Source organism: Oncorhynchus tshawytscha, linkage group LG13 (genome assembly GCF_018296145.1).
Source record: "Oncorhynchus tshawytscha isolate Ot180627B linkage group LG13, Otsh_v2.0, whole genome shotgun sequence".
Classification (NCBI taxonomy): Eukaryota; Metazoa; Chordata; class Actinopteri; order Salmoniformes; family Salmonidae; genus Oncorhynchus; species Oncorhynchus tshawytscha.
In genome coordinates, this window is record NC_056441.1 from 16,275,643 (window position 1) to 16,296,876 (window position 21,234).

The 21,234-nt window shown below is 41.3% G+C and overlaps 2 protein-coding genes across 7 annotated transcripts in view; both read left to right on the plus strand.

Annotated features, from left to right (window-relative positions):
- Nucleotides 1–691: 691 nt before the first annotated feature.
- On the plus strand, nt 692–12,491 carry ptdss1b (phosphatidylserine synthase 1b). Of its 2 annotated transcripts, none has more exons than XR_006078571.1 (13): nt 692–976; nt 2,031–2,122; nt 2,400–2,444; nt 2,554–2,678; nt 6,125–6,283; nt 6,573–6,724; nt 7,203–7,344; nt 7,669–7,781; nt 8,013–8,078; nt 8,971–9,070; nt 9,327–9,395; nt 9,502–9,583; nt 11,299–11,316. XR_006078571.1 is itself a non-coding variant. In XM_024440916.2 (13 exons), exons 1-13 carry the CDS (start codon nt 798–800, stop codon nt 11,388–11,390), a joined length of 1,401 nt encoding a protein of 466 aa, XP_024296684.1. In that variant the 5' UTR covers nt 694–797; the 3' UTR covers nt 11,391–12,491. The 2 variants fall into 2 exon arrangements, 1 of the variants encoding a protein (XP_024296684.1); XM_024440916.2 differs by having other exon boundaries at nt 694–976; nt 9,517–9,583; nt 11,299–12,491.
- Nucleotides 12,492–14,065: 1,574 nt separating this feature from the next.
- Nucleotides 14,066–21,234, plus strand: part of LOC112264372 (nuclear pore complex protein Nup153) — a 30,006-nt gene continuing 22,837 nt past the window's right edge. For 2 of the 5 annotated variants that reach the window (XM_024440920.2, XM_024440921.2), the window contains exon 1: nt 14,072–14,255. In XM_024440920.2, coding sequence (XP_024296688.1) covers nt 14,178–14,255 — 78 coding nt within the window. In that variant the 5' untranslated portion in view covers nt 14,072–14,177. Of the gene's footprint in view, nt 14,256–21,234 lie in introns of all 5 variants that reach the window. The other 3 variants (XM_024440922.2, XM_024440923.2, XM_042295243.1) reach the window with 2 other exon arrangements.

Sequence of the window (21,234 nt, forward strand, 5' to 3'; positions counted from 1 at the left end):
GTTATAGAAACAGAGTACATTGTGACATGAGAAGGGTGTCTGTACATTATATATATGCAGCTAACTGGAATAAAATATCACGCAAGTCACACGTTGTTCAGCCACTATATGTATTACTTGAGCTTGACTGGTGGAGAATGTTGTTGTTTAGAGAAGCAATAGATTAAACAATGATTGAGGGGCATGTTTCATTGAGCTAATGGCTAGCTAGGTAGCTCACGCTAGCTGGCTTGCATAGAGTAATCATACGGGCAGACAGAAATAGTCGTTTTTGCAAGTACAAAATGGATGAAACCATGCAATAAATAACAGAAAATGGGTCAAAACATGAATATGCCCGCTGAGCAGACGTAAAAACAACAATAGATAGCGCCAATGTCAGTCTACTCACGTGTGCGCTCTCACGGAAGTATTGTGGAAGCGTCCTCTCCAAGGGATGTACCAAAATACGCATACAGCAGGGGAATTAGCTAGTTCAACCTAAAACAATATATGAAGGACCAATAAAGAAAACTCCCTTGTCCTTTCATTGTGAATTTCTGGTGTTATAAATATTAAAATATAAACTCTTTCTAAAGGAAGATTGCAGTAGAATTAATTGGGAGTGTTGGTATTGGAATGTGCATTCCTACTACAGCCCTATAGTTTGTTGAGTTGATTGGCCGTTTTCAGGTTTGTTCAGTCTTCTCTCCGCCCATCCCCAGTCCTCATCAATTTATTTACAGGCAGATCAACCTGTCCTGTCGAGAACTGCTGACACAGGGAATTTTGTGGAAGAAACTCCTTATCACTCAACCATGGCGCCTGCTTTGGGATCCCATAAATTAAGCACGGATGATGTGAATGACATGTTACACTTTCGGATGATTAACGAGCAACAAGTGGAGGGCATCAGCATTAACTTTTTCTACAAGCCTCACACTCTCACGCTTTTGACGTTCACTGTGGCTAGCTTGATGTACTTCGTCTTTTCCAGGTAACCCAATAGTCGTTGACAGCTCATTTGACTTGCCGGTAGGCCTAGTGGTTGTGCTAACTTGGCGTAGCTATCTAACCCAAGTGTAAACCTAAATTGTATTATTAAACTACAGATGATTAGACATTTAAAGGGGCAATATGCAGTTGCTACATCCATTTTTGGACTTAAATGAATTATATGTACCCATTGATTCTTGAAGAATATAATTTATAAATGCTTAGTTCAACTGTCATACCCCATCAGAACCCAAAAGATAAGCTTGTTTTACTCCAATGTTTGTAAACAAAGTAAATGTAAACAAATACTATATTGACTCAAAACATGGGTTAAAGTATACTTTTGATATCATGGATGGTCCATCCTTGCATCCATAGCTCTGTTGATGACTTTGAGAGTGGTTTAATTTCTCCAGCCCCATCTCTCAGCTTTTTACTGAAACAGGGCTGTGGAAAACACATTGTTATTGTTTCAACTGCTGATTACATCTTTAAAGGTCCAATGCAGCAGTTTTTTAGTTCAAAATCATTGGTGGGTAGCAATTTCTCAAGCAATAATGTTTCTACGACTGTCTGGGAGTGGTGTGAGTGGGGAGGGGAAAACTGAAAACAAGCTGTTATTGGCAGAGAGGTTTGGAACTCTTTTTCATATTGGTCTATGAAATGATTTACGGCCTGGTGTTGTCACCCAGGCAGGCCGAAACTTCATCCCACCAAAACAGGCTGAAATTTCAGCAGCTCTTTTCAAACAGCTTTCACACTAAAATTATCATCATTTTCAGAATTTCACAGAATCATTCCAACCTCAGTGTGGAAATATATATAAAACACAGGAAAATCACGTTTTTAATTGCACTGGGCCTTTAATGTTATTTATTGTAATAATATATACAATGCTGAAAATGCAATAATCGAACAGAAACTTTATTAAATGTCACATTTGAATGTCACATTTACTTCATCATAGTAAACCTCACTTTATCCTCTGAAAATAATGTACAAATTGCAAATCTCAGCCAATGCTTTTTGACATCAAATCCTGCTCTCTTTTCCAGGGATGATGCAGATGTTGACAACAACCTTCGAGTGGGTTTCCTGTTGGTTGTCTCCTTCTTCCTCGTCATCAGTGTCCTGGCCTTCCCCAATGGTAGTTACTCAATGTCACTGCCTTGTACTTGTCAATAACCCAGCCCAGCACCTGGTGGAAAGGGTGTGTCTGAATGTTGATGGGTGGGAGGAATGTTGTAGATCAATGGTCACATAATAGGCATTCAGGTCTTTCTGGTTTTGACTGTGCGAGTGAATGGTGCACCTACTGCTAGTGGGTATGCTACATTAAATTTTGAACTGCAGTATATGAGGGTTTTGGTCGATCCACTCTGATAATGGTAGAAACGTGTAAATGCGTTATTTATCCACTTCAGGTCCATTCACAAGACCACATCCTGCAATTTGGCGCATGGTATTTGGTGAGTTGTCCTACTGCAGAGTACAACAAGTCACAGTGTCAGTGGAGCACCTCTATGGAACCATGTCCATGGAACTCTGCTCTGATTGGTTCCTTCCTGTTGTTGTCAGGTCTGAGTGTTCTGTACTTCCTGTTCCTGGTCTTCCTCATCTTCCTGAACTGGGCCCAGGTGAAGAGGCTCATGTACTGGGTGGACCCCAATCTACGCTACGCTACCCGTGAGACTGATGTCATGGTGAGTCATTATGATCTCGGTATGCTACAGTGTCTACCTCATGCCAGACACCATATTTGGGAGTAGGGTGAAGTTGCCCTAGATGCTGATTAAGTGATCATAGTTTGGTTTCTCTACTCCACTCTACGCTCTACTCCACCCTATGTGTTAATGTCATCCAATTACATTTGTGCAGGTAATACCAGCTTTCTGTAAGAGGGTGAACCATAAGACGTTGAGGACAGAGCTACCACTTTGTCTCTAGTCAGCGTTGGGTTAAACAATTGGCATCAGCCTGCTCTGCTCATGCAGTTTCACAAAATGTTATTAGTAAAACGGGTATTGTTAAATATTGATAACTTATCTCATCATTCAAAAGCTGTGAGATAAAGAAAATTAAATCGCTGTTACACTTCAAATAACATTTCATTTGTCAAATGCTTCATAAACGATTGGTTTTGACTATCAGTGAAGTTGTTACTTACGGGCCGTTCCCAACAATGCAGGGAGAAATAATAGAAAAATTATAACGAGGAATAAATTCACAATGAGTAAGGATAACTTGGCTACATACACGGGGTACCAGTACAGAGTCCATGTGCAGGGGTACGAGGTAATTGAGGTAGATATAGTTAGGGGAAAAGTGACTAGGCAACAGGATACATAATAAACTGTAGCAGCAGCAGTGTATGTGATGAGTTGAGTTAGTGCAAAATGGGTCAATGCAGATGGTCCGGGGAGCTATTTGGTTAACTATTTAACCAGTGGTGGGAAAGGTACACAATTGTCATACTTGAGTAAAAGTAAAGATACCTTAATAGAAAATGACTTAAGTGAAAGACACCCAGTAAAATACTTGGATGATGGTGTTGATATGAGCCATGACCAACCTTTTAAAGAATTTAATGTCTACAAATGAGCGTGTTATCGGGCGATAGTCCTTTAGACAGGTTACCTTGGCTGTCTTGAGCACAAGGACTATGGTGGTCTGCTTGAAACATAGGAATACAGACTAGTTCATGGAGAGGTTGAAAATGTCATGGAAGACACTTGCCAGCTTGTCAGCTCATGCTCTGAGTATGCGTCCTGGTAATCCGTCTGTGAATGTTAACCAGCATACCAAGCATCCTACTACTGGCTTGCCTCTGAAGTAGGGTTGGTCCTGGTCAGTCCCTGGTTAGGAGACCAGATGCTGCTAGAAGTGGTGTTGGAGTGCCAGTAGGAGGCACTCTTTCCTCTGGTCTAAAAATAAATAAATCCCAATTCCCCGGGGCAGTGATTGGGGTCATTGCCCTGTTTAGAGTGCTGTCTTTCGGATGGGACGTTAAATGGGTGTCCTGACTCTCTGTGGTCACTAAAGATCCCAAGGCACTTATTGTAAGAGTAGGGGTGTTAACCCCAGTGTCCTGGCTACATTTTCAATCTGGCCCTCATACCATCATGCCTACCTAATCATCCCCAGCTTCCAATTGCCTCATTCATCATCCCCAGCTTCCAATTGGCTCATTCATCTCCAGTGCAACTATTCTCCAGGTTGTTGATGTAAATGAGAATGTGTTCTAAGTCAACTTACATACTTAAATAAGGGCTACGGAGAGTGTGACCACTCAATCGTCTGGATCAGCTGGTCCTCTCATACATGGTTAAGTGTTGCTTGCCTCGAAGCGAGCACAGAAGATATTTAGCTCATCTGGTAGGCCTCCATCACTGGACAGCTCGTGGCTGGATTTCCCTTTGTAATCTGTGATAGTTTGCAAGCCCTGCCACATCCGACGACAGTCTGAGCCGGTGTAGTAGGATTTGGTCTTGGTCCTTTATTTACGCTTTGCCTGTTTGATGATTCGTCGGAGGGCATAGCGGGATTTCTTATGTGTCCGAATTTGGGTCCCGCTCCTTGCAATTAGCAGCCATAGCCTTTAGCTCAGTGCTTTTGTTGCCTGTAATCCTTGGCTTCTGTCTGAGATATATACGTATGGTCACTGTGGGGACGACGTCATCCATGCACTTATTGATGAAGCCAGTGGCTGATGTGGTAAACTCCTCAATGTTACCAGATAAATCCAGGAAAATATTCCACTCTCTGCTAGTGAAACAGTCCTGTAGATTAGCATCCGCTTCATCGGACCACTTTTGTATTGAGCTCATAACTGGTACTTCATATTTGAGTTTTTGCTTGTAAACAGGAATCAGGAGGATAGAGTTACGGTCAAATTTGCCAAATGGAGGGAGAGGTGTGTGTGTGTGGTAAAGGTGATCTAGAGTTTTATTTTTAAATGTTTTTTGCCTCTAGTTACATTGGTGACATGCTGATAGAAATTAGGTAAAACGGATTTCAGTTTTCCTGCATTAAAGCCACCGGCCACTAGGAGCGCCGCCTATGGGTGAGCATTCTCTTGTTTGGTTGTGGTGGTAAATAGACAGCTACAAAAAATATAGATGAAAACACTATTGGTAAATAGTGTGGTCTACAGCTCATCATGAGGTATTCTAACTCAGGCCAGTAGAACCTCTAGACTTCCTTAATATTAGAGATTGCGCACCAGCTGTTGTTAACAAAGAGACACACCCCCTTCCTCTGAGCTTCCTCAACGCCATCATTCTGTCCTACCGATGTATTGAAAAACATTTATTTATATATACCATTTCCTTGTTCAGCCACGACTCTGAGAAACAGGATATTACAGTTCTTCAGATCACGTTGATAGGATAGTCTCATACTGAGTTTATTCTCCACGTGCAATCACCAATAGAACGGAGGGTAGAGGTGATTTATCCGCTCACCGGCGTTGTCTCGTCCGGTATCCCGCAGGCCGGCCTCTATGGCGCCATCTTCTTCGAGTGTCCTGGTCCGCAATAATCAATCTCTTTCACCTCCGACTCATTGAAGTAGAAGTCCTCGTCCAAATCAAGGTTAGTAATGGCTGTTCTGATGTCCAGAAGCTCTTTTCAGTCATGGGAAACAATGGCAGAAGCATTATTTGCAAAAAAAGTTATGATCTACGCAAAAAAATACACATAATAGCGCAATTGGTCAGGAGCCCGTAATACGCCTGCTATTCCCTCCAGCGTCATTCAGCATGAATTTGCACCATCATAGTCTCGCAAAGGCCTTCCTTACAAATCGCTTTGACTCAACAATGCGTGAGCAAAGCCTGGGCATCCAAGGCTAGCATCATCATGACTCACCATTCTGCTGAGCCACCACTGTCTTGTTACGTTTCTCATCTGCCTCTTCTGTGTCCGTGTCTTACCTGGCTCTTCCGTGTCCATGTCTTACCTGGCTCTTCCGTGTCTTACCTGGCTCTTCCGTGTCTTACCTGGCTCTTCTGTGTCCGTGTCTTACCTGGCTCTTCCGTATCTTACCTGGCTCTTCCGTGTCTTACCTGGCTCTTCTTCTGTGTCTTACCTGGCTCGTCCGTGTCTTACCTGGCTCGTCCGTGTCTTACCTGGCCTTTCTCCCCCTGCAGGAATATGCAGTGAACTGTCACGTGATCACCTGGGAGCGGATCCTGAGCCACTTTGACATCTTTGCGTTTGGGCATTTCGGGGGCTGGGCCATGAAGGCAATGCTCATCCGCAGCTACGCCCTCTGCTGGACCATCAGCATCACCTGGGAGCTCACTGAGGTAAATAAAAGGTGCAAGGAAGTCTGTGTCTGCTTCCCAAATGGCACCCTATTCCCTGTACAGTGCACTTATTTTGTGCAGAGCAACAGCCTTGGTCAAAAGCAGTGCACTATAAAGGGAATAGGGTGCTGTTTGGGACACGTGTCTTTGAAGTGCTGCTCGATTTCCATCAACAGATCCCATTTTGGGATCTGATTGATTTGAAATATTCTGTTGCATTGGCACATTTTGAGTCAGTTTAACTCCCCATTCACCTTTGTCTCTATCTGTCTGTCTCTCCCTCCCTCAGCTGTTCTTCATGCACCTGCTGCCTAACTTTGCTGAGTGCTGGTGGGACCAGTTGATCCTGGACATCCTCCTGTGTAATGGAGGGGGCATCTGGTTGGGCATGACTGTGTGTCGCTTCCTGGAGATGCGGACCTACCAATGGGCCAGCATCAAGTAAGTTATCCTCCTACTGGTTTCCTCCCTTCTCCTGTAGTATCATGACAGATTTTAATTTAAGTTAAGAACAAATTCTTATTTACAATGACGGCCTACCCCGGCCAAACCCGGAAGACGCTGGGCCAATTGTGCGCCGCCCTGTGGGACTCCTAATCACGGCCGGATGTGATACAGCCTGGATTTGAACCAGGGACTGTAGTGATGCCTCTTGCCTTAGACCACTGCGCCACTCAGGAGCCCAGATGACACAATACAGTTCACCAGTCCCAATTAAAATACATTTATTCTATGGAATTGCTGCCTGCTCTGATTTAGTGCATGTGTGCTTTCTCATCAATGTATGTCTCTTAATGCCTGTACAGTATCTCTGTGTTTAACCTTGTGTGCCTAACTGTCTGTCAACACCCATCGGTGTTACTTCCCAGTGTGTAAGTGTATGCCTCTCTGTATATCTGTATCTATGCTGTTTCTTCAGAGACATCCACACGACCACAGGGAAGCTGAAGCGGGTTGTGCTCCAGTTCACCCCAGCAAGCTGGACCTACGTACGATGGTTAGACCCCAAGTCCTCCTTCCAGAGGGTGGCAGGGATCTACGTCTTTATGATTCTCTGGCAGGTGAGCTCTACCCTCTGACCTGGAAATGATACATAGTATTTAGTGCCAGGGTTAGAATTCAGAATCCAGTTTTATGTAGTTACTCTGTGTATATTGACTTGAAAGTAATTTGTGATTTAACTATTTTGGGAAACAAATGGAGTTAAACTATTTACTAAAATTTGGGGTGTTTTTTTTGTAGTTGAGCAGTTGGTATGTTTTCTATGATCCTACTACATACCTGAAGGTTATGGGGTAGATTGTATGATATCTAAGCTGTGTGTACAGGGGTGTTTTAATATACATGTTGCTATACTACGCCTTTACTTCCTTTCCTCTAAACAGCTGACTGAGTTGAACACGTTCTTCCTGAAGCACATCTTCGTGTTCCAGGCATCTCACGCTCTCAGCTGGTGCCGGATTCTCCTTCTTGGAATCATCACAGCCCCTACTGTACGGTAGGGACCTTTTCCACCACGCCACTCCACACGTGTACTCTACATTCTAGAGGCAGAAGGGAATTATGACAGTTTGACATGTGCAGTCTCTGTCTCTTTTCGTATAGATGGAATTGAGTTGGAAGAAGTTTTAAATGATTTCTGTCAACCCTTCTGTTTATCTTGATGACAGTCATTGTTGTGATGGCTGTAGATAAACTGCATTGAATGTTTGTCTTCCTGTTCTCTCAGACAGTATTATGCATATCTGACAGACACACAGTGCAAACGAGTGGGAACACAATGCTGGATGTTTGGGTGAGTCTTTCTTCTATCCTCTAGTGGCCATTTCCTGCTGTTGCTGAACTCCACTCTAATCTTGGGACCACGTCATTGACAAACGTCTCAGAAATGCTGTGGATGGCAAATTAGGTCACGTCCAATTTTGTTCAAAATATTGATGCTGACCTCATCGCTGTCCCAAGCTGGTGATTTCCCCGACTAGGCTTTGGTAACCATGGGGACCAGACTTACTTTCTCTTGCTCTCTCATTATAAATACAAAACAATGAGGCCCTTATATGCCCCTGGCTTCACCCCTTCAATATTATAAGCTCAGCGAAAGTCTAAGTACCCTCTGCAGTCTGGTGACTAAAATTAAGGAGGAAATGTATTTGTTTTCTATGATTTTATTTTTTTGTGGGTCTTAAAACATAGTGTGTTTAACAAAACATGGGGCCATTGTTTAATAAAAACAAATAGATCTTTTCTAATAGTATCCCTGTTGTAAAATGTCATTATTGTTAGAGGTGAATGTTTGTTGGTGGTCAGTGTCCGTTAACAACGGTCTCTATCTAACCCACAGGGCCATAGCCTTCCTGGAGGCCCGTTAACGGTCTCTATCTAACCCACAGGGCCATAGCCTTCCTGGAGGCCCGTTAACGGTCTCTATCTAACCCACAGGGCCATAGCCTTCCTGGAGGCCCGTTAACAACGGTCTCTATCTAACCCACAGGGCCATAGCCTTCCTGGAGGCCCGTTAACGGTCTCTATCTAACCCACAGGGCCATAGCCTTCCTGGAGGCCCGTTAACGGTCTCTATCTAACCCACAGGGCCATAGCCTTCCTGGAGGCCCGTTAACGGTCTCTATCTAACCCACAGGGCCATAGCCTTCCTGGAGGCCCGTTAACAGTCTCTATCTAACCCACAGGGCCATAGCCTTCCTGGAGGCCCTGGCGTGTGTCAAGTTTGGACAGGACGTGTTCTCTAAAACACAAGCTCGGTCTGTGTTCCAGTGGCTTCTGTGTGTGGTAAGGGCTGTGTGTGTGTCTCTCTCTATCTCGCTCGCGCGCTGTGTGTGTATGTGTGCGCATGTGATAACCTCCAAAGCAATTCTCCCTGCTTCAATTACCATACCTCAAGTGTCCATAACAGTGACATGTTATTTAGACTGTGTAATTCCATTGGTATGCATGTGACCTCTATGTGGGTGGTACTGTAAGTGCTCCCATTGTGTTGTCAGTGCTCTCTACATCTCTCTCTCTCTCTCTCTCTCTCTCTCTGTAGGCTTTCATCACACTTCTCTGTCTGTATGGGATGGTGCGGTATGAGCAGAAGTATGAGCCTGAGTTAAAGGTAAGTCTGCAGCCAGTTTCCAGTCTATTGTACAGAAAGTCTATGTTGGCCTTTGTCTAGTGTAGTTTTGTCTTTCTGATTGTTATTTTTGCCTCTGACTATCAAGAACCATCTTTTCTAGAGTGTCTCTGAGAGTGATGATGGCAACCTAATAGAGTCATGTGATTACAGCCCTGATGACATTACAGGTAAGCGTTCGACTTAAGTTGAATGAGGTCTTTTTATATAGCAAATATACCGAAGTTTACATATTCTTAGATTGGAGTCATTAAAACTTGTTTTTCAACCACTCCACAAATTTCTTGTTCACAAACTATAGTTTTGGCAAGTCGGTTAGGACATCTACTTTGTGCATGACATAAGTAATTTTTCCAACAATTGTTTACAGACAGATTATTTCACTTATTGTATCACAATTCCAGTGGGTCAGATGTTAACATACAGTAAGTTGACTGGCTTTTAAACAGCTTGGAAAATTCCAGAAAATGATGTCATGGCTTTTGAAGCTTCTGATTGACTCAAACGATGTCAATTAGCCTATTGGTGTACCTGTGGATGTATTTCAAGGGCTACCTTCAAACTCAGTGCCTCTTTGCTTGACATCATGGGAAATTTTAAAAGAAATCAGCCAAGACCTCAGAAAAAAAATTGTAGAACTCTACAAGTCTGGTTCATCCTTGGGAGCAATTTCCAAACACCTGAAGGTACCACGTTCATCTCTACAAACAATAGTACACAAGTATAAACACCATGGGACCACACAGCCATCATACCGCACAGGAAGGAGACGCATTCTGTCGCTTAGAGATGTACGTACTTTGGTGCGAAAAGTGTGAATCAATCCCAGAACAACAGCAAAGGACCTTGTGAAGATGCTGGAGGAAACAGGTACTAAAGTATCTATATCCACAGTAAAACGAGTCCTATATCGACAACCTGAAAGGCCGCTCAGCAAGGAAGAAGCCACTGCTCCAAAACCGCCATAAAAAAGCCAGACCACGGTTTGCAACTGCACATGAGGACAAAGATCATACTTTTTGGAGTAATGTCCTCTGTTCTGATGAAACAAAAATAGAACAGTTTGGCCATAATGACCATGTTTGGAGGAAAAAGGGGGAGGCTTGCAAGCTGCAGAACACCATCCCAACCGTGAAACACGGGGGTGGCAGCATCATGTTGTGGGGGTGCTTTGCTGCAGGAGGGACTGGTGCACTTCACAAAATAGCTGGCATCCATGAGGATGGAAAATTATGTGGCTATATTGAAGCAACATCTCAAGACATCAGTCAGGAAGTTAAAGCTTGGTTGCAAATGGGTCTTCCAAATGGACAATGACCCCAGGCATACTTCCAAAGTTGTGGCAAACTTACTTTGTTGTCCTTATGCCAAGGTATTGGAGTGGCCATCACAAAGCCCTGACCTCAATCCTAGAGAACATTTGTGGGCAGAACTGAAAAAGCTTGTGTGAGCAAGGAGGCCTACAAACCTGACTCAGTTACACCAGCTCTGTCAGGAGAAATGGGCCAAAATTCACTCAACTTATTGTGGGAAGCTTGTGGAAGGCTACCCAAAACGTTTGACTCAAGTTAAACAATTTAAAGGCAATGCTACCAAATACTAATTGGGTGTATGTAAACTTCTGACCCACTGGGAATGTAATGAAAGAAATATTAGCTGAAATAACTTACTCTCTACTATTATTCTGACATTTCACATTCTTAAAATAAAGTGGTGATCCTAACTGACCTAAGACAGGGAAATTTTACTGGGATTAAATGTTAGAAATTGTGCAAAACTGAGTTGAAATGTATTTGGCTAAGGTGTATGTAAACTTCCGACATCAACTGTATATATTTGCTGGTGTTTGTCAAGGAGCATATTTCCTATATGTATCCTCTTGTAGGTGAGAGAGACTCTCGGAATAACTCAGCCAGCCCATCTAAACAAGGGAGAGGCTCTGCGAGAACCAAAGCTGTCAATGGACACGAAGATTAAAAGCAATGAGAGCCAATGAAGGGACTAACGGTACATCCCTACTGCACCCAACAACTCTGTGGGGAGATGGAAGGAAGAGAATTTGGGTAAGGAGTTTCAAGAGGTGGCGATATTACATTGGTTGAAAGGTGGTTAAAGAACATTGATGAGATAAATGAAGCATAAACTGAATGGAAAAGGCTGAGCAGAGAGCTTTACTACATTTACATGAGTAATTTAGCAGACGCTCTTACCCAGAGCAACCCCCCACTTCACTGTGTTTGTGAGATCAACAACCAATCAACAAAAGTTGAATTTCCCACTTGATGAGGAGGCACCAACTGTTGAGTTTACAATCTTCACAGAATTGACTGAACACCAAGGTGTACTGAATGCATTTTTACTCTTCCCCCTCTTGTTCAAATGATGACCATAAATATTACAGGATGGATTTTATTTAACTTACAATGAAAATCTAAATTATGTGAAGCTAAAGCCTGAATGTTTTAGATGCCTGGTTTCCCTTTTCCGTATTCAGAGTTTATTATTGCTAATTATTTTAACTCATTCAGTTCAAGCTATATATATTGAAAGTCAGAGTTCACATTTTTCTATGAGAATTTCAAAGATAATTTAAATACATTTTACAACTGACTAGTATTGAAATGGAATTGGTCTCAACCCTGTTTGGACAGATCTGTTTTTAAGATAATTCCAGGCCTTAAATGTTTAAAATGTTGATTATGTCATGACGACTCACTTTGTTTAAGTGAGTGTGTGAAAGGTAATATGATTAACCATTGTTTTTATACAAGCATTAAGAGTGCATTTGTTTTGTATGAATTATGTGAACTGCATACTGTTACAAGATCATTTATATGAATATAGCTTTCTAATAAATATTTAAAACAGGACAAAGAATTGTTTTTGTTTTGTGGTCTTCTGTGTACAAACAATTTCTACCAGTAGGTGGCAGCAGAGAATCATTCTTACCAAAAAAAATGTAATCTCATTGTTGTCAGTGGATTTATTACTGGAGTGTTTGAAAAAAAGATATTCCCATCAATTTCCCATGCTTTGTGGATTGAACAAATTACACTATGATAAAAGAATGCATGCATACACATGTTTTGATGGTTTTATTCTTGTGCAACTGTTTGTATTCATCAATGGTGGAAAAAGTACCCAATTGTCATACTTTAGTAAAAGTAAAGATACCTTAATATAAAATGACATAAGTGAAAGTCACTCAGTAAAATACTACTTGGTTTTAAATATAATTAAGTATCAAAAGTAATTCTGTATATTAAGCAAACCGGACCAAACAATTTAAAAAATGTTTATTATATATATATTTTTTTTTACATTAACAGCTAGCCAGGCACACACTCAAGGATGACCAGGGATGCTCTCTTGAATTAAACAATTTTCTTGTCCTGCTTTGCATTCAAAATGTAACAAATACTTTAAAGTGTCAGGGAAAATGTATGGAATGAAAAGTACATTTTCTTTAAGAATGCAGTGAAGTAAAAATTGTCAAAAATATAAATAGTGAATTACAGATTCCCCCCCAAAAACGACTTAAGTAGTACTGTAAAGTAATTTACTCAACTGGTATTTATTTATTTTTCACTGGGAAATGTAGGCAACGTGACATTAAGCCTGTTCATTTCACTTGTCAATCAGGGCAATGTCTGATATGTTTGATATTTATGTAAAAAATGTATATTACACATCAATACAGGGACATTCCTGTGAATACAATGAATAAATAAAATAATAAAACACCAGGCGTGTACATCATTTAGATGTGACAAAGCAATGAGACATTAACAGACATTCAGAGACATGACCTCTAATTTTTCCAACTTTATAAAATTGTAATAGTTCAATGAAAGAAAAAAATATATTAAATAAGGAATTTTCCTACCCCTGTTTACATTTGTGAATATAATTATTTGGCCAAGACAATAATAATGTTAATAAAATAGTTATGATCGGCATTACAAGGATAAGCATAATGCCATTTAACATCATCAAAGGTAAACAGGTAATTTTGGAGATTTTATACACTACCATAGTTTACTGAAATGGTGGCATGAAACAAATAAATGTTCTATAGATTCAGAATCAGAGGAACAAAAAACACAAGGCACTTTGTCAAATTTGAACCTTTTGTACAATAAGCCCTTAACAGGCTAGATGGAAGAAAATATTTTAAAATAAGTTCCTTTAACTTTTGGGATAACTGGACAATTAAGGTAAAAGGTAGTCTCTTTTGACCATAGCATTGGTTGGCCAATTCCATAGCAATATATTGAATTTTAATCACCAAAAATGACTAAACGGACAATCGTATCCACTTATTGTTGATTTTTTTTAAATCCAAAAGGTTGAAGTCATTAATTTGTAAACTTGGAAAAGTGGGAACAACCTGACAATATAACAAAGTGTTCTGAATAAGTCCAAGTATATGAAGTAGAATTGCTTTGCAAACCTTAATATATTCTCTGTGAGTAATATTAACCTGAAATTGACCAATAAACTCATCAAACTGCAGAAACTCCCCTGTGTTGTCTAACAAATCACATACAAAATGAATACCCTTGTCAAACCAAAGGCCTTTGAAAATGGACATTTCAGGGTTGGTAGAGGAACACAAGCGTGATTAATGCCTAAACTACATTTCCCATAGTTCTCATTTAGGTGAAGCTTCCTGGCATGAGGGTATGTTGGAGGACTGAGCGCGCTGAACTCTAGGATATGACAGGACGACTATCTGGCGGCTAGTTGAGATTCGATCTAGCCATGGCTGCCACGGGTGGAGGGAAAATTAGAAGCAGAAGATATCATATTGCTTCTAAACCTTACGCCAAAAGCAAACAGGTAAATGAAATGACCATATTCGTATGGTTGTTCCACATTGAAGGATAGCATGTAGTTTGTTAACAGTTGTCTTTTCGCTCTTGTGTTATTGTTTTCTTTGAGACATTTTTGTGCGGCCTAGTCTTAGCGCTCATGGCCTCCACGCTGTGTCAAGCTAGCTAACTAGCTAATTTAGCAAAGTGATAGACATTTAGCTGGTTCGGGGAACAAGCTAATATTACCAGCCAATATCTGTTGACAAGTGTGTTTCTTTTTAAGACAGTTACTGTAAGACTAACGGCATCCATACTTAACACGCTGTCGTGTAGAAATATTGAACTTTACTAGGTTAGATGTAACACTGGCTTCTTGTCAAGTTTGCGTACCTGCTGCGTAGCTATGCACTAGCAAGTAGTTATCTAGGTTATGATGCTAACAGCTAGCTAAATGTACAAGCTAGGTATCATTTGTTAGCTTTTCATTGTCTCGCTGCCAACGTCATTGTCATGTAACGTTCGCTAGGGCACATCAGTTCTTTGTGGCTTACATTATCTAACTTTAATCATGAAAGTATTTAACTATATATTTTCTATGTTTTTAAATACAGTCGGCAGTGGGGTATATTTCCGTTTCTTAGCCGTTTAGCTAGATACTAGTTGCTAGCTAACGTTAATGTGTAGTGCGCACTGTGATAGTTAACGAGCTCGGTAACGTTAGTTAATAATTCCAGTATTGTTTTAAGTTAACCCACATGGTTGACCACTAGCTAAGCAAGTAAAGGCTAGTTAACGTTACGACGTGGTAACAATCTAACGTTACAAAGCAAAGGCAACACAAATACAATCAGTAAACTAACATTAACTGTCAACATTAGTCTGTGATGGTAGCTATTCAGTCTGTTACTATATTTCTTTTTCTTGAAATCAAGGCAATATTATGACCTGGTTTTGTTAATTTCGAAAGGGGCATAAATGTGAGGCGGTGTGGAAACGTAACCAGTCGTAGCCTTGTGAGAACAAACCACAAGAAAGGCGGGATACAGATGCACCGAGCAGTGTCACTCGATCCCTCTACGTTAGTCGTCTTGCTTGCTAGTTGTAGGAGATTTTTTGTTGTTGTGTCGCTACAGTTAGAAATTGGAATATCTGTGAGTAGTAGCTAACTTGTCCTGCGCTGTTCTTGATATTTATATAGCTACATAGCTAATGTCTTATTTATCTAGCTAGATAACGGCAGTGAACTGCAAAAAGTAACGTTACTGGGATTTATTGGACTGTTCATCTGATTTTGTGATTTTTGCAGGTAAATTCAATACAGGTCCCAATTATTTGACCTGCAACTAATCTGTTGGATGGGATTTTAGAATGACTGGTCATGGCTGTCCATGTTGTTTAGAACAGGGTCATTCTAAGTCATCATTATCCAGATTTTCAGGACCATTAAATACCTTGACATGAAATCCCACAGTAGATTTTCATTGTCTTCAATACATGTCAGTAAATATATTTAGATATTTTCAGATGACAGGTAGGGACAATACACCATTTAGGAGTTTCATATGAATTAATTGTATTAATAGTCCCTGGGCAAAGACAGGAACTGCTACATTGTAGTGATGCACTGATACATATCTGTTATTTTCCTTGCCAAAAAAACCCCATATAGATTTACAATTTTATCCTCCTTTTTAAGCATTCTATTACAGTTAAATAGGTAACACATGGATGTAGCGGTCTAAGGCACTGCATCTCATTGCAAGCAAGAGGTGTCGCTACAGTCCCTGGTTCGAATCCAGGCTGTATCACATCCAGCTGTGATTGGGAGTCCCATAGGGTGGTGCACAAATGGCCCAGCGTTGTCCGGGGTAGGCCGTCATTGGAAATAAAATTTTGTTCTTAACTGACTTGCCTAGTTAAATAAAGGTTACACACCACAATGACCAAAAATACATTTTGATGGCATTTACCTATGTCCCCATTACCAGTAAGACATAATCAAAACCTATTTCTTTCACTTACTTTCTGTGCTGTTTCGTTGTTCATTTGTTCAGTCGTTTCATTTCCAACCAGGATTTCTCATACTATGGGGTCTTTGCATATCAAATAACACTGTAACACTAGTGTTATTTGACCTGAATATGACTGCACGTCACATAATAATTTAACGTGTTCATACATTTTTCTACGTAGTTATTACACATTGATTGCGCTATCACTTGTATTTCACATGTCAAAACGATTCATCAACATTTATGTTATGATGCTGGTAAAGTTGTCTTGAGCACCTATAGTGATGGTCATAAATAAAAGCTAGCTAGCTCATGGATGCAAACAATGTTCTTTCCCATAAACATAGCAAAACAAAATCTGTTTCAGTAGCTATAGTTAGCTAACTATATAGATAGGGTTATTTTAGATGATACCTAATTTACAAGACAGTTCTTATTTGATTAATGGTGGTTGGACCATCTATGTGAAGCTAGCCATAGTAAGGATTAGCCACAACCGTGGACTTTGCAGTTAGCCTTCAAAATAAAAGTATGTCATTGACAGTGATGCAAATGAATACAAATAGTAGAATTATGCCATAATTGAATAGATCATGAGGTTGTAATGTTCTATAAAATCAATAAAAGACAATAATTTGTTAAATTGACCATCTGTTAATCTCACTGATGTATTATACTTTAGAATTGCATTGGGGGCATACTTATTTCACTGTACAGCCTTGCCCCATGTCATTGATCCACAATCCATAGGTATCAGTCTACCATCCTTCCCTGCCTATCTAAGGTCTTCGAAAGCCAAGTCAACAAACAGATCATCTCGAATCCCACCGTACCTTCTTCGCTGTGCAATCTGGTTTCCGAGCCGGTCACAGGTGCACCTCAGCCACGCTCAAGGTACTAAACGATATCATAACCGCCATCGATAAAAGACAGTACTGTGCAGCCGTCTTCATCGACCTGGCCAATGCTTTCGACTCTGTCAATCACCATATTCTTATCGGCAGACTCAGTAGCCTCGGTTTTTCTAATGACTGCCTTGCCTGGTTCACCAACTACTTTGCAGACAGAGTTCAGTATGTCAAATCTGAGGGCATGTTGTCCGGTCCTCTGGCAGTCTCTATGGGGGTGCCACAGGGTTCAATTCTCGGGCTGACTCTTTTCTCTGTATATATCAATGATGTTGCTCTTGCTGCGGGCGATTCCCTGATCCACCTCTACGCAGACGACACCATTCTGTATACTTCTGGCCCTTCCTTGGACACTGTGCTATCTAACCTCCAAATGAGCTTCAATGCCAAAAAACACTCCTTCCGTGGCCTCCAACTGCTCTTAAACGCTAGTAAAACCAAATGCATGCTTTTCAACCGTTCGCTGCCTACACCCGCACGCCCGACTAGCATCACCACCCTGGATGGTTCCGACCTAGAATATGTGGACATCTATAAGTACCTAGGTGTCTGGCTAGACTGTAAACTCTCCTTCCAGACTCATATCAAACATCTCCAATCTAAAATCAAATCTATAGTCTGCTTTCTGTTCCGCAACAAAGCCTCCTTCACTCAAGCCGCCAAGCTTACCCTAGTAAAACTGACTATCCTACCGATCCTCGACTTCGGCGATGTCATCTACAAAATAGCTTCCAATACAAAACTCAGCAAACTGGATGCAGTTTATCACAGTGCCATCCGTTTTGTTACTAAAGCACCTTATACCACCCACCACTGCGACCTGTATGCTCTAGTCGGCTGGCCCTCGCTACATATTCGTCGCCAGACCCACTGGCTCCAGGTCATCTACAAGTCCATGCTAGGTAAAGCTCCGCCTTATCTCAGTCCACTGGTCACGATGGCAACACCCACCCGTAGCACGCGCTCCAGCAGGTGTATCTCACTGATCATCCCTAAAGTCAACACCTCCTTTGGCCGCCTTTCCTTCCAGTTCTCTGCTGCCTGTGACTGGAACGAATTGCAAAAATCGCTGAAGTTGTAGACTTTTATCTCCCTCACCAACTTTAAACATCTGCTATCTGAGCAGCTAACCGATCGCTGCAGCTGTACATAGTCCATCGGTAAATAGCCCACTCAATTTACCTACCTCATCCCCATACTGTTTTTATTTATTTACTTTTCTGCTCTTTTGCGCACCAGTATCTCTACCTGCACATGACCATCTGATCATTTATCACTCCAGTGTTAATCTGCAAAATTGTAATTATTCGCCTACCTCCTCATGCCTTTTGCACACAATGTATATAGACTTTTTCTACTGTGTTATTGACTTGTTTATTGTTTACTCCATGTGTAACTTTGTTTTTGTCTGTACACACTGCTATGCCTAATCCTTGCCTAATCCTTATTGTGGCTAGCTTCTCAGGCTAGCTTCTCCGGTTGAGCCTCACTAGCCAGATTAAGCTAGCTGGCTGCTTATAATGTTAGCTTTGGGCAACAGGGTTAAGTGGCTGGCTAGCTATTTCTTTTTTTTTTAATGAAGTTCAATTTCAATAGGTGAACAAGTGGCTACCTAGCTAATACTTAGTCACAAGGATTCCAAAATCATTGCTTAGAATAATGAAAATGACTAGTTTCTATTGGTCATTGTTTTCAGGCTGGTTGTATTGGTGCTAGCTAGGTACCCCAGAAGTTGTGGTCGAACAAAAAATGCTTTATTACCAACGCGGTATTGTAAACACATCGTTCATGGTCGGTGTTTGCTTGTTTGCAGACTTTTGTACAGCTTTGATAGTGATGCTGATAGTAGGGGTGGTGCTGGGTTTGCACGTGCAAATTCATAACACACAACATTCTATAATAGAGCTGTGTTATTTGACATGTATCTTTTTTGAAACACAAATTAATTACATTATCTTGGCGTTAATTAATTTTGCCTCGCTGAAATGTTCTTACTCTTTCAAATGACTGCTCAACTTGTTGACTGCTCGATCCACACAGCAAACATTTTGGGTTAGGATAGGAATGCTGTGTGCCACGTGTAGTGCAACATTTTGCGTGGCGTCATTATGTCATGTTAGACATCAGGCTGATACCGATGTTGACATTTTTAGCAAATATCGTCCCATTCCAATATGTTCACCGATATATTGTGCATCCCTGCTAGATTGGTCATTGGAAAGTGAAAGCAGAGTCTGTCAGCAGTAATAATAAAGAGCATGTGTAGGCCAAAGCAAACTAGTGGAATATTTGACTTGGAGTTCACTTTAGACAAGTGAACTCAAACTTCCAGTTGGGGTTTTGTTTGTGCTTGTTTGGGCCTACATGTCAGCTGATTATTCCATTTGTTTCATTGGACCCCACAAGCATAAATTCTTTCCTATCAACTGGGAAATGCTTGAGAGGGAAGCAGTAGACCTACTCACTTTTAAATGTAAACATTTGGAATGGTGTCATCACAGCAGTTTTTTTCAGGTTACTGGAGGGAAAAACACGAGCGAAATCACAAATATTTTGGGTTGCGGGGGGGGGGTTTCCAGTAAACCCACTCTCACTTTGTCTGCCATATTGAACTGTGGTGGACCAACAATGTAGCTTCTCTTAACTTTGCAGATAGATTGGACTTCCCTTGACCGTGCATGACCTCCCTTGTAGATAACCCCCCCCACACACACACACACACACCTTTGGTACTGATATAGGAAGGCCTAGTAATCTTGTTTAAACATGTGTGGTCTCTAGTCAGGAAATGAGTCATGGAGCTAACCACCCCTAGCTCAGGGGCATATTGTGGTGTTGTAGACTCTTCCAGTCATATAGGAACTCAAACCTTGCATTTGTGTTTGTCTGGCGCTACGAGCTAGTGTTGACAGAGGGTTTGAAATCAGGCAGCTTTAGTAGTGGTCCTTAATTATGAGTTATGGTTGTGCTGGCACATGTAACAGGACAAATGTAAGTTCAACTGCTGCTCTGTATTACTGTGCAGTGGTTTGAAATGCACACACAACTTGGCCTTTTTTTGTATTTGAAAAGCGTACAGTCAGTCAGACTCATTGTCCAGTTTGTTGTATAGGCTAGCAGCTCTGGTTCACTTGAACTTCATCTGTCAATTATACACCGCCAGACCATATTCACCCTCATCTCACTGTTTCAACAGCATCACAGAAGTGCTTCCTGGGAGAACAATAAGAGCAGCATTCTGGCACGGTCCTGTGGTCTCATGGCCACATTCACAGGAGAAATGCAGCGTCCTTAAATCCGTAGAATCACGAGCTGCGTTCAAAGGCATGCGAGCTCGAACTGGCCCTCTGAGAGGCTGGGCCTGGTAAATGGGTTAGTTAGACTTATCTAGAGTGATTGTTTACACTAGTCAGTTTTTGGTAAAACACTGGATTTAGTGTGGACAGGTTGAATAGCAGATGCGCTGCGCGACTGGTGCTTTTTACAGATAAGCAGAAGTGGAGTGGAGCATATGGTCGTTATCAGGAGTAGAAAGCTACCAAGAGTAGACTAGCCAATGTACATGTGAAGTGGTGCTAGCAACATCATTTTTTACATCCCTTGTCCTCTGTTTTGCTCTATACTGCTGCAACAAAAATGTACCCAGACTTGAGGTTTCTGCAGAACCATTCTAAAAGGACATTTTAGTGTCGTTAATGGAGCTGGGTAGCACTTAGGGACTATCTTGTATTGTGATATTGGTTTAAAGACCGGAAGCATGTCCATCGTAGGCTTAGATCTACTGTAGAAGATGGGTGTACTGTTATTGCATTATTAACTCCAGTACCAGGTCCGTGCTGCATCAGACTCCTGTCTGGCCCACTGTTCATTAGTCAAGTTTCCATTGACCCAGGTTTATTTGACAAACGCAATGTCGCAAAAAAATAAAATAAATTTGTGACGTGTAATAGAAACGGCAGCTACAGGAGAGATGTTCTGAAGATCAACATTTTTATCTGTTCGATGGGGTGGGTTTTTCTTTTGTCAAATTTACTTGTGACAAATGATTGTCGAATAATTGAGAAGGTATACGGGGCAAAATGTT

What these genes read in the sequence shown, in the direction of transcription:
- ptdss1b (XM_024440916.2), top strand. Translation starts at nt 798, where the DNA reads ATGGCGCCTGCTTTGGGATCCCATAAATTAAGCACGGATGATGTGAAT. An exon ending in ATGTACTTCGTCTTTTCCAG is followed by an intron (nt 977 to 2,030) that starts GTAACCCAATAG and finishes TCTCTTTTCCAG; the next exon opens with GGATGATGCAGATGTTGACA. An exon ending in ATCACAGCCCCTACTGTACG is followed by an intron (nt 7,782 to 8,012) that starts GTAGGGACCTTT and finishes CTGTTCTCTCAG; the next exon opens with ACAGTATTATGCATATCTGA.